General features: G+C 32.6%; 1 protein-coding gene across 2 annotated transcripts in view; it reads right to left on the bottom strand.

Moving 5' to 3' along the window:
* LOC132715217 (netrin-1-like) overlaps positions 1–15,121 on the bottom strand; it is a 44,231-nt gene that overhangs the window by 13,564 nt on the left and 15,546 nt on the right. The window contains exon 1 of one of the 2 annotated variants that reach the window (XM_060698310.1): positions 12,574–14,630. The exons of the other annotated variant lie outside the window; for it this stretch is intronic. Coding sequence (XP_060554293.1) covers positions 12,574–13,603 — 1,030 coding nt within the window. The 5' untranslated portion in view covers positions 13,604–14,630. Of the gene's footprint in view, positions 1–12,573; positions 14,631–15,121 lie in introns of those variants that run through there. 2 annotated transcript variants of the gene reach the window in all.

The following is a 15,121-nucleotide window of genomic DNA, read 5'->3' as shown; positions in this document are numbered from 1 at the left end:
GATTTGCGCGGATGGTTAATTTCACAGTATATTAAAATCAATTAACTGAATAAATATATAATATTTTACACATTTCGTTTCATGAAAACTAGTGTGCAAATAAAACTGCAGTTAAAACGATCTTTATCAGTGAAAAATTGATACCACGAGATAAACCATCCCTGTAATTTCCACAGCTTTACAAAATGTAATAAATGATTCCCTGTTACTGATAAGCTATCAAAATGCACGGGTTATTGAATACTCGTGTAATCAAAGAGTTAAAACATATCTGAAGTCATATTTTCCCACTTGCGTTATGATGAATTGAGGTTAAAGTTCATAAATATAATAACATACATAAGGGAGGGTCGGTAATAATTATTCCTTTTGAAATATACTTTAATTAATAAAAAAAATTACAATATATGCGAAAATTGAAATTAATTAAACGGAAAGAATAACTGCTAACCGTAATATTGAACTTCTTCTAGAGTCATTAACGACGAACCTTAGTGAATATGTTACTGGATGAAAAAATGCATGCTTTAGAATTTCCCATTACTTTATGGTTTTCTTCTTCTTTTTTCATGTTCAATGAATGCAGATTCGCACAATAAACTCATATGAGCCGCGTCATGACAAAAGCAACATAGTGCGTTTGCGACCAGCATGGATCCAGACCAGCCTGCGCAGTCTGATCAGGATCCATGCTGTCCGCTATCAGTTTCTCTACTTGTAATAGAGTTTGTAAGCGAACAGCATGGATCCTGGTAAGACTGCGCGGATGTGCAGGCTGGTCTGGATCCATGCTGGTCGCAAACGCATTATGTTGGTTTTGTCGTGACGCGGCTCATATTTAATTAAACAAATCTCACAAGAGAAGTTAAATGCCCTTTGAAATGAGTATTTAGCGAAATTTCAAACTTTTAACATTTCAAACCTCACAAACGTCATTTTTATTTTTGAAGATGTAAATTTGAATTTAGATTCTATATTTACGAAGGCATCGACAGTGTGTTACAAGCACGAGAGAAATGATGCTCCGCACGAGTCTAAAGATCGAAAACAATTAGACGAACAATGTCTAGAAATTAAAGGTGCCAAATTCCTCATGCCAAAGAAAATACGCGGAAAGCGCAAAATAAACAGGATAGATATGATGCACTCTATTACCCGGAAATAAAAAAAAATTCTCAGCAAAAATTTTCTTCTAGACATTTGATATGGAAATAAATCATTTTATTTTAGTTATCGGATATTATCAGATATGATTCCCCAGAAAAAGTGCGAAAATAAGTGTTGCGAACATTCCGACATAGATCGCCAGAGTGCTTGCCATCGAATCAAAAGGCGGATATGAAACAATCATGTATCATATTAAATGTATCAATTAAAATTATTAAAGGCATTAACCGCTTAAAAATACATATTGAAGACGATAAGGGCATATATATTTGGTCTTTTACAGACATTTAGATATAATTTCTGACAGGCCACTGACACGGCAACATTTAAATTCAGTTTGGATTACATATGCACAAATACAGTGAGCAAAAAGGGCACTTTATAAACTTGTTAAGCTGTGGGAAATTGGCATTTTAACAAGATCTTGTCGTGATTATCGAGTGAAAGATCTCAATTTGTTAATGACCTCCGTATAGTTTTGGTTAAAAAAACTGTTATGGGCTTATTGACAGTGGTACGGGTTATTTTGACAGTTTCAACGCTTACTGTATTGATTTTAACCACATTTGTCGAGGTGTCAAACGCATGTTGACGGCAACTCCACCATTGTAAATAGAAAAGTTCAACCTTGCTGTACCCCATAACACTGTGACAAATTTAAACTAATGAGTTATCTTTGTAGGGAAAAAGAATTTTATTCGTGTATTAAAGTTTTAGGCATGTTTACAAATATAGATTCAAATACAGTAAAGACAAAGGGTTATTAGTTTGATTATTATTTACCGTATAGAAAAGTAACAATTACAGAAACACGTAAAAAAGGGATAAGTATGTAGGCCGCTAAACGTATCTGTAATAAGAAAACCAGACCATATCTTGTATGCCAAAAGAATAATTTAACGTATTTACATTGATAAACTTAAAAGAACAGAAATACTGAAATAGTGACCTTGAAATTATATTAATGGCAATATTGGCACAGAATTCGGCCATATTTGAATAAACTGATGACGTGTTGCCGAAAAGTAGGCGTGGCTTCATTAATTAAGAACAGCAATTTCGTACTTTCATACCGTAACTATAAGACATCATTTGAATTGCTATATAATTTGATTCAGTGAGGACTGTTAATAATGATACTTAAAGTCAAATCAGACTGAAATGGCCACTAATGAGGGAGAGAGAGCAAAAATGATTTGGGATTTAGCCTTCTCATTGTAAAATGCATTACAAACGAACTTGAATCTTTATATAACAGCTGGGGGGATGGGGAAAGGCGGTATCTATTCAATTATAGTCGTCAGGACAGGTTTGACTGTACGTATATCAAATATTTGTTTATTGTTTAATTGTGTTTTTCATACATTTAACGTTTTTATTTTTTTATACATGTATGATAAAAAATATCTTGTATCTAACATATTCCGTCCATGAGTATAGAGCAGGAAAAGATAATTAATTATCCTTTTTGCTATTTCAGACAACTTTGATTCTCTATGTTCTTTTTTGGAAAATATTAAAAAAATAACAATAAAGAGAGTCGAGCTAAACACAAAATAAAGGTGGTCGCAATATGTATTGTATATATGTTTTGACTGTATATAAAATACCGTGATAATGAGCTATAAATAAGACCTTATCATTGACTCCGACTTCGATCAAGCACTGACTTACACGGGACTTCATTAATTTATAACTTGATAGTGTTTTTGTCCCAATATTTTATATCAAAATGACTTGAAATCCGGACCATGTACACAGAATCGTAACATTAAAGGCGTTTGTTTTTTCTGTTCTCATATCTGTCAATGTTAATGAAAAGAACTCCCAAAAATATTGTATTCCTGTTTAAACACTTGAAGATTACGCATGGCCGTTGAGCATATTTTCAAACTTTCCTTTACAAACGATTTAAACGAACTTTTCTTGTATTTTTTCAATGTAATTAACTTTCAGTGTATGCGTATTTACTTATATCGGAACTACTTTTTATTTCTCCGCAAACTTGAGAATATTCGGATATAGAAATTTCGGCTAATGAACAGTAACAGAACAAGTCTAAATGAATGACAACTATTCAAAAGAAAAAGTTTGTTTGCTGTGTAAACAGGCTACGAGCAGTGCGGTGTAAAAGCGTGTTTGTCTACCTCCTTCAAATGACGCAGACCCGTGATTTAGTGCGGTAAATTCTATGCGACCATTTTTTAAATACAAAGGCTTTGGTATCTGATACATATGGCAACATTCCTAAGGTTTTAGCGATGTATTTTGTACTAAAATACACCCTGCATGTATTCACCGTCGATTAATTCGATATAAAATTTTGAGTGAAATGAAATACAATAGATGAGACCACAAACATTTTTAAATAAACCGACTTCCACTTTTACACCATCGAGCTGTTAAGTATTACTATAAAGATGTTTTTGCCACAATTCATTGATACTGTCTTATACAAAATATACGAGAGCTGAATATCATAAAATTCGGTCCATTTTTCAGAATTGTATAAGGTATCAACAAAGTTCGAATACGATTTTGATGATTAATTCTAAAAGCAACAAATGTAAATATTTCGTCATATCTCGACATAGTCCAATGCTTAAACTATACAGTGTATATTACTTCTTACAATAGTTTTTAACAGATATTCCTGAGCAAATACAATGCGGACAGAAAAAGTAGTTCGCCGTCATCAGAAGAGATCTAAAATTTCGATCAGAATGATATCTGTTAAATCATTTGATAGTAACACTAACTAACCATTTAACCGCAATCAAAAACGAGAATTGCAAGTCAATAGAGTAGAAAATGGACAATTTAACGATAAATGACAAAGTAATTGGATAATAAAATAGTATAATACCTTGAATAGAAAACGTAAATATAATCATGGCACTGGCAATTACATTTGTGTAGAAGCGTCCAATGCTATTACGTTTCCTTAAGATTTCTCTAAAGAATTCCTTTTGCAGACGGACTATTTCACAAAGCGCGCCATAATGACTTTGCAAAATTCGATTATCTCTTTTACTGACCGCTCAACGGTTTTTGGTAACTAAATTGTTATATTATAGGCGAATCTGACTACGCAGACGAAATGAGAATTTTACGACAATGGATTACAGATTTGTCTTCTTACTGTGATGAAACCACAATTCTTTCTTTATTTGAAAATGAAAAGAACAACCAAATGAGCCGCGCCATGTCAAAACCAACATAATGGGTTTGCGATCAGCATGGATCCAGACCAGCCTGCGCATTCGCTTACAAACTCTATTACAAGTAGAGAAACTGATAGCAAACAGCATGGATCCTGATCAGACTGCGCCGATGCGCAGGCTGGTCTGGATCCATGCTGGTCGCAAACCCATTATGTTGGTTTTGTCATGGCGCGGCTCAAATACATTTTCCCATCATAACTAAGAGATGAATTGACTAAATTAAAACTATTTCTTTGTCCGTCCGTCATTGAAAACTTCTGTAGATTTTTTTTTCATTCCAGAAAGTGATTTTTTGTGTTGTATTTGAAATTTTTATTTTAAATACTAGAAGATATTTGTTTTTGTTGCTTATTTACAGCGGAAAAATCATGGGCCACGAGTTTTATTTTTCATTATGTAAAAACAAAGTAAGAACATCTTTAAAGGTTGAAGAGGCAGTAGAAACTGGTGTAATGCTGTACAAAGGTGTGGAATGAATAAAAACATTACATTTAGAATATCACTCAACGGTTATACACCTGGTCTTAGACGCATGTAATCCTACAAATTTTGCTGCCTGCCAATATTTAAACACTTTCTTCAGGAACGCGGGCGTTTCACATTGTATTAAGCTTTAATGTTTACTTTAAAAACGGGTTTTCACGGCAGACATCAATCTTTGAGAATCTTACATGTGCAGAATAGAATAGAATAAAACAGGATATGACAGAACTTTTAGATTGAAAACTTATATTTTTCCAAACAAAATTAAATCGAATATTCAATGACATATCAATATAAGAAAAGTCAATATATTTTAAAAGTAATAAAATAATTATTTTTTAGGTTATTTTATGAAGCACAGCAGTGCTTTTCACGTACAAGGACTATCTTATCTAATATTCCCAACCCATTCCACTAATATGTTATAAAATGAAGACAAAAATCTTATGATAAACAGCGGGGTTTATTAATCATTTACATTTTTAAAACAGCGCAGTCTCAATTCTTAAGCATTTATTGAATTATAAAACACCATTTATTATCATTTATTGGAATAATTAAAATTTTAGCGTCAATTTCAACAAAGTAATGAATTATTGGGCGTGCTTTATCTACGCGTCGTTATCGGACACGGCTACTATATTAGACCTGTTCCTATCCTATATTACCACTTCTATCCCTCTTAATACTTCAATTTTAACACTTTTAAACAAGCTAATCTCACAACGAGGGAGTCAGTTTTAGCAGAAAGATAACCCTTACAACGTCTACTCGAATATCAAGAGCTACTGCTTATAAAGAAATAACGCTTACGAAGTTACACAGGGGGTCACTTATGTAGTAAGTGCAAAAAACGATACAACTCGTTATTATTTGTATTTGGACTTTATAAATTTTAATAAGCGTCTATGTGATTTGTTATGAGTACCCTTTTCTTACATAATTTTATAAAGTATGTAGAAATAATTCATTTTTTGTCAATAATAAAACCCATTGAAAATGACACCCTGAAGCAATTATGCCATCATATGAAATAGATATTTCAATTGTTTGAAGAATAATAAATCAATAGGCTATACAACAATATACAAATAATCAAAATTAGAACTGTAAATGATACGCGTTTTACTTGTGACATAACATCGTTATAGTGTCACATGTAAACAAAAGCTTTATCGCCGTTTTTATAATTTCTAAACGTTGATATTTTCATAGACTGTAAAAGACATGACAGACCTTCAAACAGATTCACAGGTGTTCTATTTGATAAAATAAATATGTAAATATTTCCCCCCTCTTTCAATTAGATTATGAAAAATACTCAATGCAAGCACCGCAAAAATTTTAGTCATTGAAATTTTTTCACCCACTCGTATTAGAACACGGTTGAGTTTCACTAAATCGAATCCCACGACGAATTCGACGCATGTCTCATTAATTTCCAATTCGGCCATCCCTCCTCACGTGACCTTTAGACTATATCTATCCCCTTTGATCATTTCTCTAACAATAGCCTCTTACTGAAATCCAATTCTTAAAATTGCAAGTTATTATACCTAGTCGGGAAAGACCAGTAATTACGTACAATAGAACGAGATAGTTTTAATTTTCACCAGGACGAGCTTCATCTCCGAGGGTCTTGCCCTGTAACAATTTAATCAGAGACTCCGATGATAGAGGGAAGATGTTGAAATTTAAATTACGGAGACATGCAACATCAGATGTTCAATAAGCGGAGCCAAACTGTTTTAACTGTCACGTATCGAACAGTTTAAGTAAAGTTATTTTGGAAATGTTCCTAATTTTGTGAGATGACTTAGCAAAAGACAGCATGTGACAGATTGCATTACAAATTACTAAGTGCACTTTGAGGTTTTAATTCCAATGCCCCATACGTAGTTCAGATGTAAACATATTCATAATACAATACAGATTAAATTAATTGCTTTTTAAACATTTTCAGGGGTGGTGGCCAAACTCGGGGTTACATCTGTGTTATAAAAAATACGAATTACTTATTCAAACGCACACCACGAACGACTCAACATATTCTCATTATTTTTTAAAGAGAAAAGTCTGAATGACACAGTAATATATAAATCAAAGTATAAAAGTTTCTACTCGAATGATATTGTTTGTATAGATATTATTTCTCCCATTTCACTCTATTCGAAATAGGCTATATTTATAACGAACAAACTAGAAATATGTAACGCTAAAATATCAACACTCACAGAGAGAAAATTCCTTTTTTTACAAAATACTCAAGAAAAAAAATACTTCAAATAACTTCGGTGACAGTGTCTCCGCCATGAGGACCAATGAAAAGTAAATAAGTGGGAAAATTAACACCGAAAAAGAGCTATGTTATAACCTCGGCGACAATCTCATTGTCTAGCAGGCGGCGACGACAGACCCTTGGAGGAAGGAAGAGAGCAGTCAAATTAAGCCTAAGTAAATAGCAATTTTTCTGCAAGTGCTTTTTCCGAAGGAATATAATGAAGCGAGTAAAAGGTCTCAAAATCGAGACAGCGACAATCACGGGGCGTTAATGAATTGCCGGAGAGAGGGTAATAGGTCGGAAAACATGCCAGCCTTCGGACAGATTGCTACTTTCAAGTGTTAATTAAATTTAAACATGCTAGCGCTGTAACAAGGTGGTCTGCCAAATGACAGGTAAACAAAACTTTCAAGGGAGAACAATTTAGACAAAGAAAGGATCGTCATGCCTCCAACTGTCATTTAATACAAATTATACAGATCATTTCAATGAAACACATGACAATATTTTATTCCAATTAATTTTCCACTATTATAACTAGTTAAAAGACAAATCATGCATGTTTGATGGGTATGATCTCTTCATTTGACACCGGTTTTAAAGCAATAGCAAGATTGCCACCTTTCCCCTTTTTAATTCAAACAATTTAAGAATGCCTTTTCTAAGAGGGACAAGGTCTGATCTTTTAGGACCTCTGATAAGTTCCTGATGATAAAGTATCATTCATTTTAGAACCACGGAAGTTTCTGTTTTTATTTCAGTGCTCGAAAATACTAAAATAATTATAGGAAATTCGAAATAAATTTGAAATTAAAAAGGAAAAATTGTTGTTTTTAACTTGTGCAATGTATAACATCTTAAACCAGCGTTTTGTCTATCATTCACTATGTGATTTTATACACGATTGTACAATACAAACCAAAAAAAAAATCAAATACAGATAATCGGGGGATTTATGTTTTTGTTATAAAGATATGTAGTATAACGGCGGTAAACAAACTATTTACGTTGCGGGTCATAAAATACCTAAATACCATAAAATAGCTCGTTCCCTACATCTATATAAATTCATCCAAAAATGTCTTCAAACACGCAATTAAGTTATCTTGCCATTGATCCATTGAAGGCTATAAAATTACATCATTAATTCGAACTCAATAAAAAATCGTATCGATGGCGGAAACGGTTTATCTTTAACGAGAACCTGACTGTATTGAAAATAAAAATGTACCAAATTAAAAAAGATATAACTTAAAATAATTTTCATGGCGTCATCTTTTTTTAAAAACTGGGCGTCTGAATAACTAAGGAAATGTATTTGCCATTAGTTTCATTGACGTTACGGTAATAAATTTCTCTCTTCAAATGTTAAAAACTTTGTAAAATGTTGCAAAAAAATTTACGGTTCAACAGATAAAGATTAAAACATGTAATGAGATTTTGGCAGATACTAGTAACCGAAAACTGTATAAATGGTAATATGTATTTTAAAACTACGTTGATTTTTTTCGAGTATACGGGTTTACAGAAGAGAAAAAAGTTAGTCGAGGTAATGTAAACATACTAATTAACACATCATTTCCTGTACCAGAATTGATTGACCTTTGTCACGAGTAAAGAGCCAAATCAATCCGAAAAGTCCAGACTGACGTAACTAAAGTTTCGTATTTTGATTTTGGAATCCCTTAAACTTTAAATGGACTGTTCCTAGATCAAAGCAGGACAGATCCATTACACAAATTCAGTAGGTTGGGGGTTAACACATACGGATACAATAAATTACCGGCATGACTTCTATAAAAATAGGGTGGATAAAACCCCGGTACGTATGCAAAGAACGCACGTAATGCGCGTGATCAAAGTGTAACAAAAGACCACACTTGGGTTTACAGCATTCTATCGTGAGTAAAACAGAAAAACAAAAGCGTTTATGAGAACCTTGTGGATTGTTTTGTTACTTTGGCAAGTGATGAAAACATTATATTTCTGGTCGCGAATTATGATATACATTTTATGATTGTGTGATAGAACAGAACGCACGCGCACTATTAGTCATTTTGGGATCATGAAATAAAAGCAGACCATGTTGTGAAGAATGAATCTTCTCGTGCACATGATGTCGAAGATTCTTTTTTTCTAAATAAAACGTACAGCATGTGCTTGCCTAGAGACGTATAAAACTTACAGAAAAAGAATCTATTGTCTTGGAAGTAAAGTATTACATCTTCTAAAGTTATGATTGTTCCGACTTGTACGTTGAACGTTAATGTATTTTCCATGTGCATGTGTTTTATGTATTAAATTATTATAAGCTTTTCGTACTTATATTCCGGCATTTTAACCCTTACCCTGCAGGGTTTATGTAATGGACATGTCCAGCATCGAATTTATGGATATCAAAATAAAAACATAAAGATAACATCAGCCAAAAATATAGAGCCAGTTCAGGCGACACGGAGTCTGATCAGGCTGGCCTGGCTCTATATCATTGTGGCGAGAGGCTAACTACTTTCGATTCCCATGAGGTCAAGTAATATAATGTATAATGTATATTTATATTGTCGACGGTTATTTTTAACTTGTTATTTTTTATTCTGCTACTCAAAAATAATTAATATTGTGTGTGATATATTTTAATGGTTCTATAAAGTTTCACTTTTTCTTTCATTTTAAAATTTCTTGCGTGTGATCACCATTTTCTCTCATTTCAAAGTGAAACACGCGTATAACATGTTGCAATGATATCAAACTAATCGCTTTACAAATAAATAAAAGCTGCAAAATGCGTTAATCTTTCAGATGCATATCATAATTTTGGTTTTACCTCTACATTATACGTAGAGATTTTTGTTTAAATGTTGATCGCTGTCGAGATTTCATACTGCGAGCGGAAGAATAACAAAATAGATTCACACATTGATGCATGCGTCTCTCCAAGAACGAAAAAAAGAACCCCAAAAAACATACACAAATTGTTTTTTAATATCTCTTAAATCAGTGTTTGCCTTTCTAAAACAATTGGGTCTTTTGATAACGCAGCCTAATTATTCATTTCTAACGCCGATATGTGGATATTAACATAATCTAAACAACGCAGGAACTAATCCTAACTAAACGTAAATATATGGACATGCTGAGAAAACACATTTTGGTTATATGATGGCTTGAAATTCTGCACCCTTTCTCGATAAATCAGTTTTTTCTTCGCGCGAGACGTCAATCATACTAAAGGCCCAAACGGAAAACAGAGCGAGGAACCGTGCTGCGTTATTGTTGATTTTCAAATGGTTTTTGAGAGCATGCGCTAATAAAAGACAATCTTTCTAAAATCTCTAAAATAGAGGGAGATTTGGACGATAATTTAAAGATTTAATAAACACTTAAACTGATCGGAAGAATATTTAAGAGGCAGTTTTCGATAAAGTAAGACAAAACAACGAGAAAAATGTCACATTATTTTTTTTTTTTGAAAATTGAAAAATGCGTTTTCAACTCTTTTTATGTTACAGTATATAAGTAAATGTTTGTACATGTTGATTTGTAAAATCAATTTTCTAGTTATGAAGATTTATGACGTAATGATATTGAACTAAATTATTATTATCATTATGTGATTTTTTGTTCTTTTTTTTACTAGTACTTTTTCAATAATTCATTTTCCACATCACGTTCATTTTTACAAGATAACTATTATATTATAATGTTTCTGCTCGATTATTTGATACCAAGATAGATTTTGCGTATGAAAAATAAAGTAATTTCTAAAAGAAAAGCTGAATGATTTACGTTTACGTCTAAAATAATGATGTACATCTGTTACATCATTTAGATTAAAAACTAACTTGGGTGACCAGAAGGGCAATATGTCTAGGTAATTAATTAGACAGGAATGGATAATATACATATATGAAAAGACACAGCATTGAGGAGAAAGACATGATAAAACTAATGAAATGAATTTAAAGGCACATTATGCCTCAGAAACAAATAAATCTGAACTTCTAACATGATTTTTATAATGTTTAAATAATGGTTTTAGAGAAATGTTAGATGCTTGTTTGCTAAAAAAAGTAGCGATAAATAGCAAATATTTTGTTATAATAGTAACAAAATGTAAACAAAGAAGTATTTTGACTTCCATACTAAATACTAATTCAATATAACTGTACTTATGGCCAAAAAGTAACATCGAAAAAGATGGTTCCAGTAATTGGCCAATGAATAACTTTTTGGATACTATAAAAGTACACCAAAATTAAAAAAAAAATTGAGACATGAAAATAAAAGCATTTCTGAGGCATTATGGGCCTTTTACACGTTAACCGTTAAAGCAATGGAGAAAATTTAAATTTAGATATAATAAAGGTGATATAATAGATGTATATCTGTGTAACGATTTCCTTTAAAGATTCTGAGGTTTTAAAATCAAATAAGTGTGTTAAACTTTGAAATGTAATTCTGAAAACTCTACTATAAACCATTCAGTAAAGCCGGAAACTAAGATAATTCGCTTGAACCATTAACTAAAATAAATCAGTAAAACCTATGTAAACAGTTAAACTGTTAACTAAAATAATTAAGTAAAACCGAAAATCGTAAACTAAGACATTTCAGTAAAACCATAAACTAAGACAATTCAGAAAAACCCTAAACTAAGACAATTTAGTAAGTTAAACCGTAAACTAAGACAAGTCAGTAAAACCGTAAACTAAGACACTTCAGCAAAACTGTAAAGTAAGACAATTCAGTAAAACCGCAAATAAACAGTAAAACCGAAAACTAAAACATTTCAAGACCAGTAAACCCATAAACTAAAAAAAAGACGATAAAACTGTTAACAAAAACTGTTAATTAAAACTGTAAACCAAAAATAATCAGAAAATTGTTATTTTGAGCTGAGATATTTGTGTAAAATGTGCATGTTATATCTACCACTTATCTAGAGAAGATATTCCCTTATGACATATTGACATAATAAAATAATTGACTACTCGGCAAATAAACGTTATTCAATTAAAATGCAACCGATGTAATCTTAATTGTTAATTTAGAATCGAGATATTCTCTATAGTATACATTACATAATCATTCTGATATGCTTTTATATAGCCTCGAAATATCACTTTGAAAAAGAATGATGATAAGTCGCGTTTTATGATGATTTTATTCCAATCTTTATTAAGAAATTTCATTTATTGAAAGTAGGGGAGAATGCATATTCTAAATTACCTTGAAATGTCTTTTGAGTGATAAGGCGGTACGGAATAGTTACATTTTCTAAGTGCAGTAGGTTTTAAATGAAGAGCCTCGAAGAAGAAGATATTTTAAGGGGATGTGAACAAGAAACAGCTTTTTGACGTTAATTTAATAATAGCAGCAAATCGACCGCTAGCGTATAAAAAACGGAAATAATCTTACCAACGCACTCGTGAGCGTCCTTAGTTGATGCACGTGACCACGGTCTGTCTAAATGGAATGGTTTACATTTTTCACATTCTGCCCCTTCTGTGTTATGTTTACAGTCACAAACCAGTTTATTTTCCGAATTTTTTATACATTTGGACGCATGGCCATTACATTTACACCGTCCACCGACGGCAAAATCTGAGACGCCGTAAAATCTTTCGTCCTCAATATCTTCGTCCATTTGACTGTTTTTGGGTGCTAACATTTTGTTGAATACTATTTTAATATCTGTGGCTGTAAGCCAATCTTGTAGAACCGGACTATCTTCAAAATGATATGACGATGGTCGGTCTTTAAGGGTACTAAATGCGACACGTGTACCGAGTCTAGTGCTAAGCTTACTATAATCTTCAGAACAAAGTGCCTCTTGTTCATTTGCTTTTGAAACTATTGCTTTAGGGTCTTTTTTATAAATAGCTTTACAGTCACTACTGTAATACTGAAATGGTATCCAACTTTTCCCATAGTCTGTACTTTTATAGAACGCCATAGAATCAGCTATAGCAGAACAAAACTGTAAACTGACATAAGTAATTTCAAACTTTTTACCAAACGACAAAGTTAAAGTGACGTTGCTATTATAATCAACGTCTGGTCTGGATATCCAGCACGTTTCATTATTTTGATTGTTCAGATCTGTGAGATAATTTGGCGGGTATTGTCGCCGTGAATCACAAATAAAGCAGTTACGTAATTCATTTTCATTTCGTCTTGGCAAACAGTGCCGTGTGGGCGGGGAACCGCACGTGCTCGATGCAGTTACTTCCCTACCAAATGCAATGTTTTCAAAAGTCGGTACACATTTTATCGCCAGGGTGTTATTAGTACACGGATCATCGGGAGGGTTCTGAAACATATCTAAATCCAAAAGTGACGATGAACATGTCACTTCCCGTAACACCAGAATCATAATCCCGACAAGGGTAATTCCACGCATCTTAATGCACGAGTTAAGAGCACTAAAACACACACTATATCCCATGTTTTTACGACTGAAGTGCAATATTTCGCACGTGCTTCGTCTAATTTGTTATTAAAGACAGGCTTTTGGTAATTACTCCATAACTTTCTGCGAGATGAAACAATTTCTTAACGACCTGTTCATGTTAATTGTTTAGCCAAAAAACAAATGAAAAGAATTATTTATAGGTTGGTAAAAGTCTATATGTATGCCATATGTGCTTATATCCTTCTTTACATTTATATATTTTGTAAAGCATTTACACGTAAAACTATTTCCCGAAACGAGTTTTTATCAGCGGATTAATGAATTCGTTATGTAAGATCTAACTACCGGAAAAAATAAAAGAATTAAATCACATCATTACATTTATACCGTTTTATACAGAACACAACTTTTTGGCTTACATCCTATCACTTTATACTCATCCTTAATTAAAAGAACTATGTACTCCATTCACAAAATCAGTGTTAAATGAACGATTGTTTACTTTAGAAACGCGGGTTTATTTTAGTCCATGACTTCTATTCTATTAACATCTGATCCAAATTTAATCGTTTTTGAAACTATTCGATTCAAATTGACAGTGAGTCACTGGATTTTTCCGTATCAAAATCGTTTTGATCACGACACTACATTTGATAGTGATACAACTAAACTTCCATGTCGTATTATGTAGAAAAATCCTAAAACCTTAAACTTCAGTACAATTCATCCTTCCTAGATAGTTCTGTGAATTCCTATCTATGAATAAAACTGAGATAATCCGAGTAATGTTATTTCAAAAGGCGGGTAACATCACCACAGGGTTCTGGAAGCACTAATAGTTTTCCTTTAAGACTAGGAAAATTTCTCCCCATAAAATTAATAAAATTACACTCAGTTTCGCTTGTTTATCAGTGATTTTATTTTTTTATAACTTGATACCTCTAGTGGTAGCACGTAAATTACAAGCACTTGTCAGTTATAATGCAGTTTAAAGCGTTCGTGACGTTCAAAGACTTAGCTACTGGAACAACGCGGGGTGTTCTATATGACGTTACGTAACGTACAAAGCACGTGTCAAATATGACAAATTTACAAAACTTAAGGTGTCAGTTTAGTATTTCATATAGATGACACTGCCCCTCGAGGGTAACTTATCCGAAATAGACTTAGTTAACGCTTAGAGTGTTATAATTCTCCCATACAGTCCATCCCTCAGGGTACGTGCTAAGTATTTGTCCATTGGCCATTATAATTAATCGGTTACTTTGAACATATAAACCCTTCAAATAAGACACCTTGCTTACGTAACAAAATAATGGAGCTGTCCATCAAACTGTATTAAACGATTTGTTAGGACATAATTTGAAAAATCTACCCGTCTTTGAACGTGTTAAAATATTCGAACGTTATAATGACCTTACGCCCCTGTATTTCCCTAGACGATTTATTTTAACCGATGGTTAGGTTTAATCATACATTGCAAACGTTAAAATCTCGGACAACCTCAACAATTGGTAGGAATTCTATTGATAAAAAGATATTATACAGAGG

This window comes from Ruditapes philippinarum, unplaced genomic scaffold, assembly GCF_026571515.1.
Source record: "Ruditapes philippinarum isolate M1 unplaced genomic scaffold, ASM2657151v2 ctg167_1_1_1_1, whole genome shotgun sequence".
Taxonomy (NCBI): domain Eukaryota; kingdom Metazoa; phylum Mollusca; class Bivalvia; order Venerida; family Veneridae; genus Ruditapes; species Ruditapes philippinarum.
Note: the sequence above shows the minus strand (reverse complement) of the source record. Positions and strands in the feature narration are given on the sequence as shown.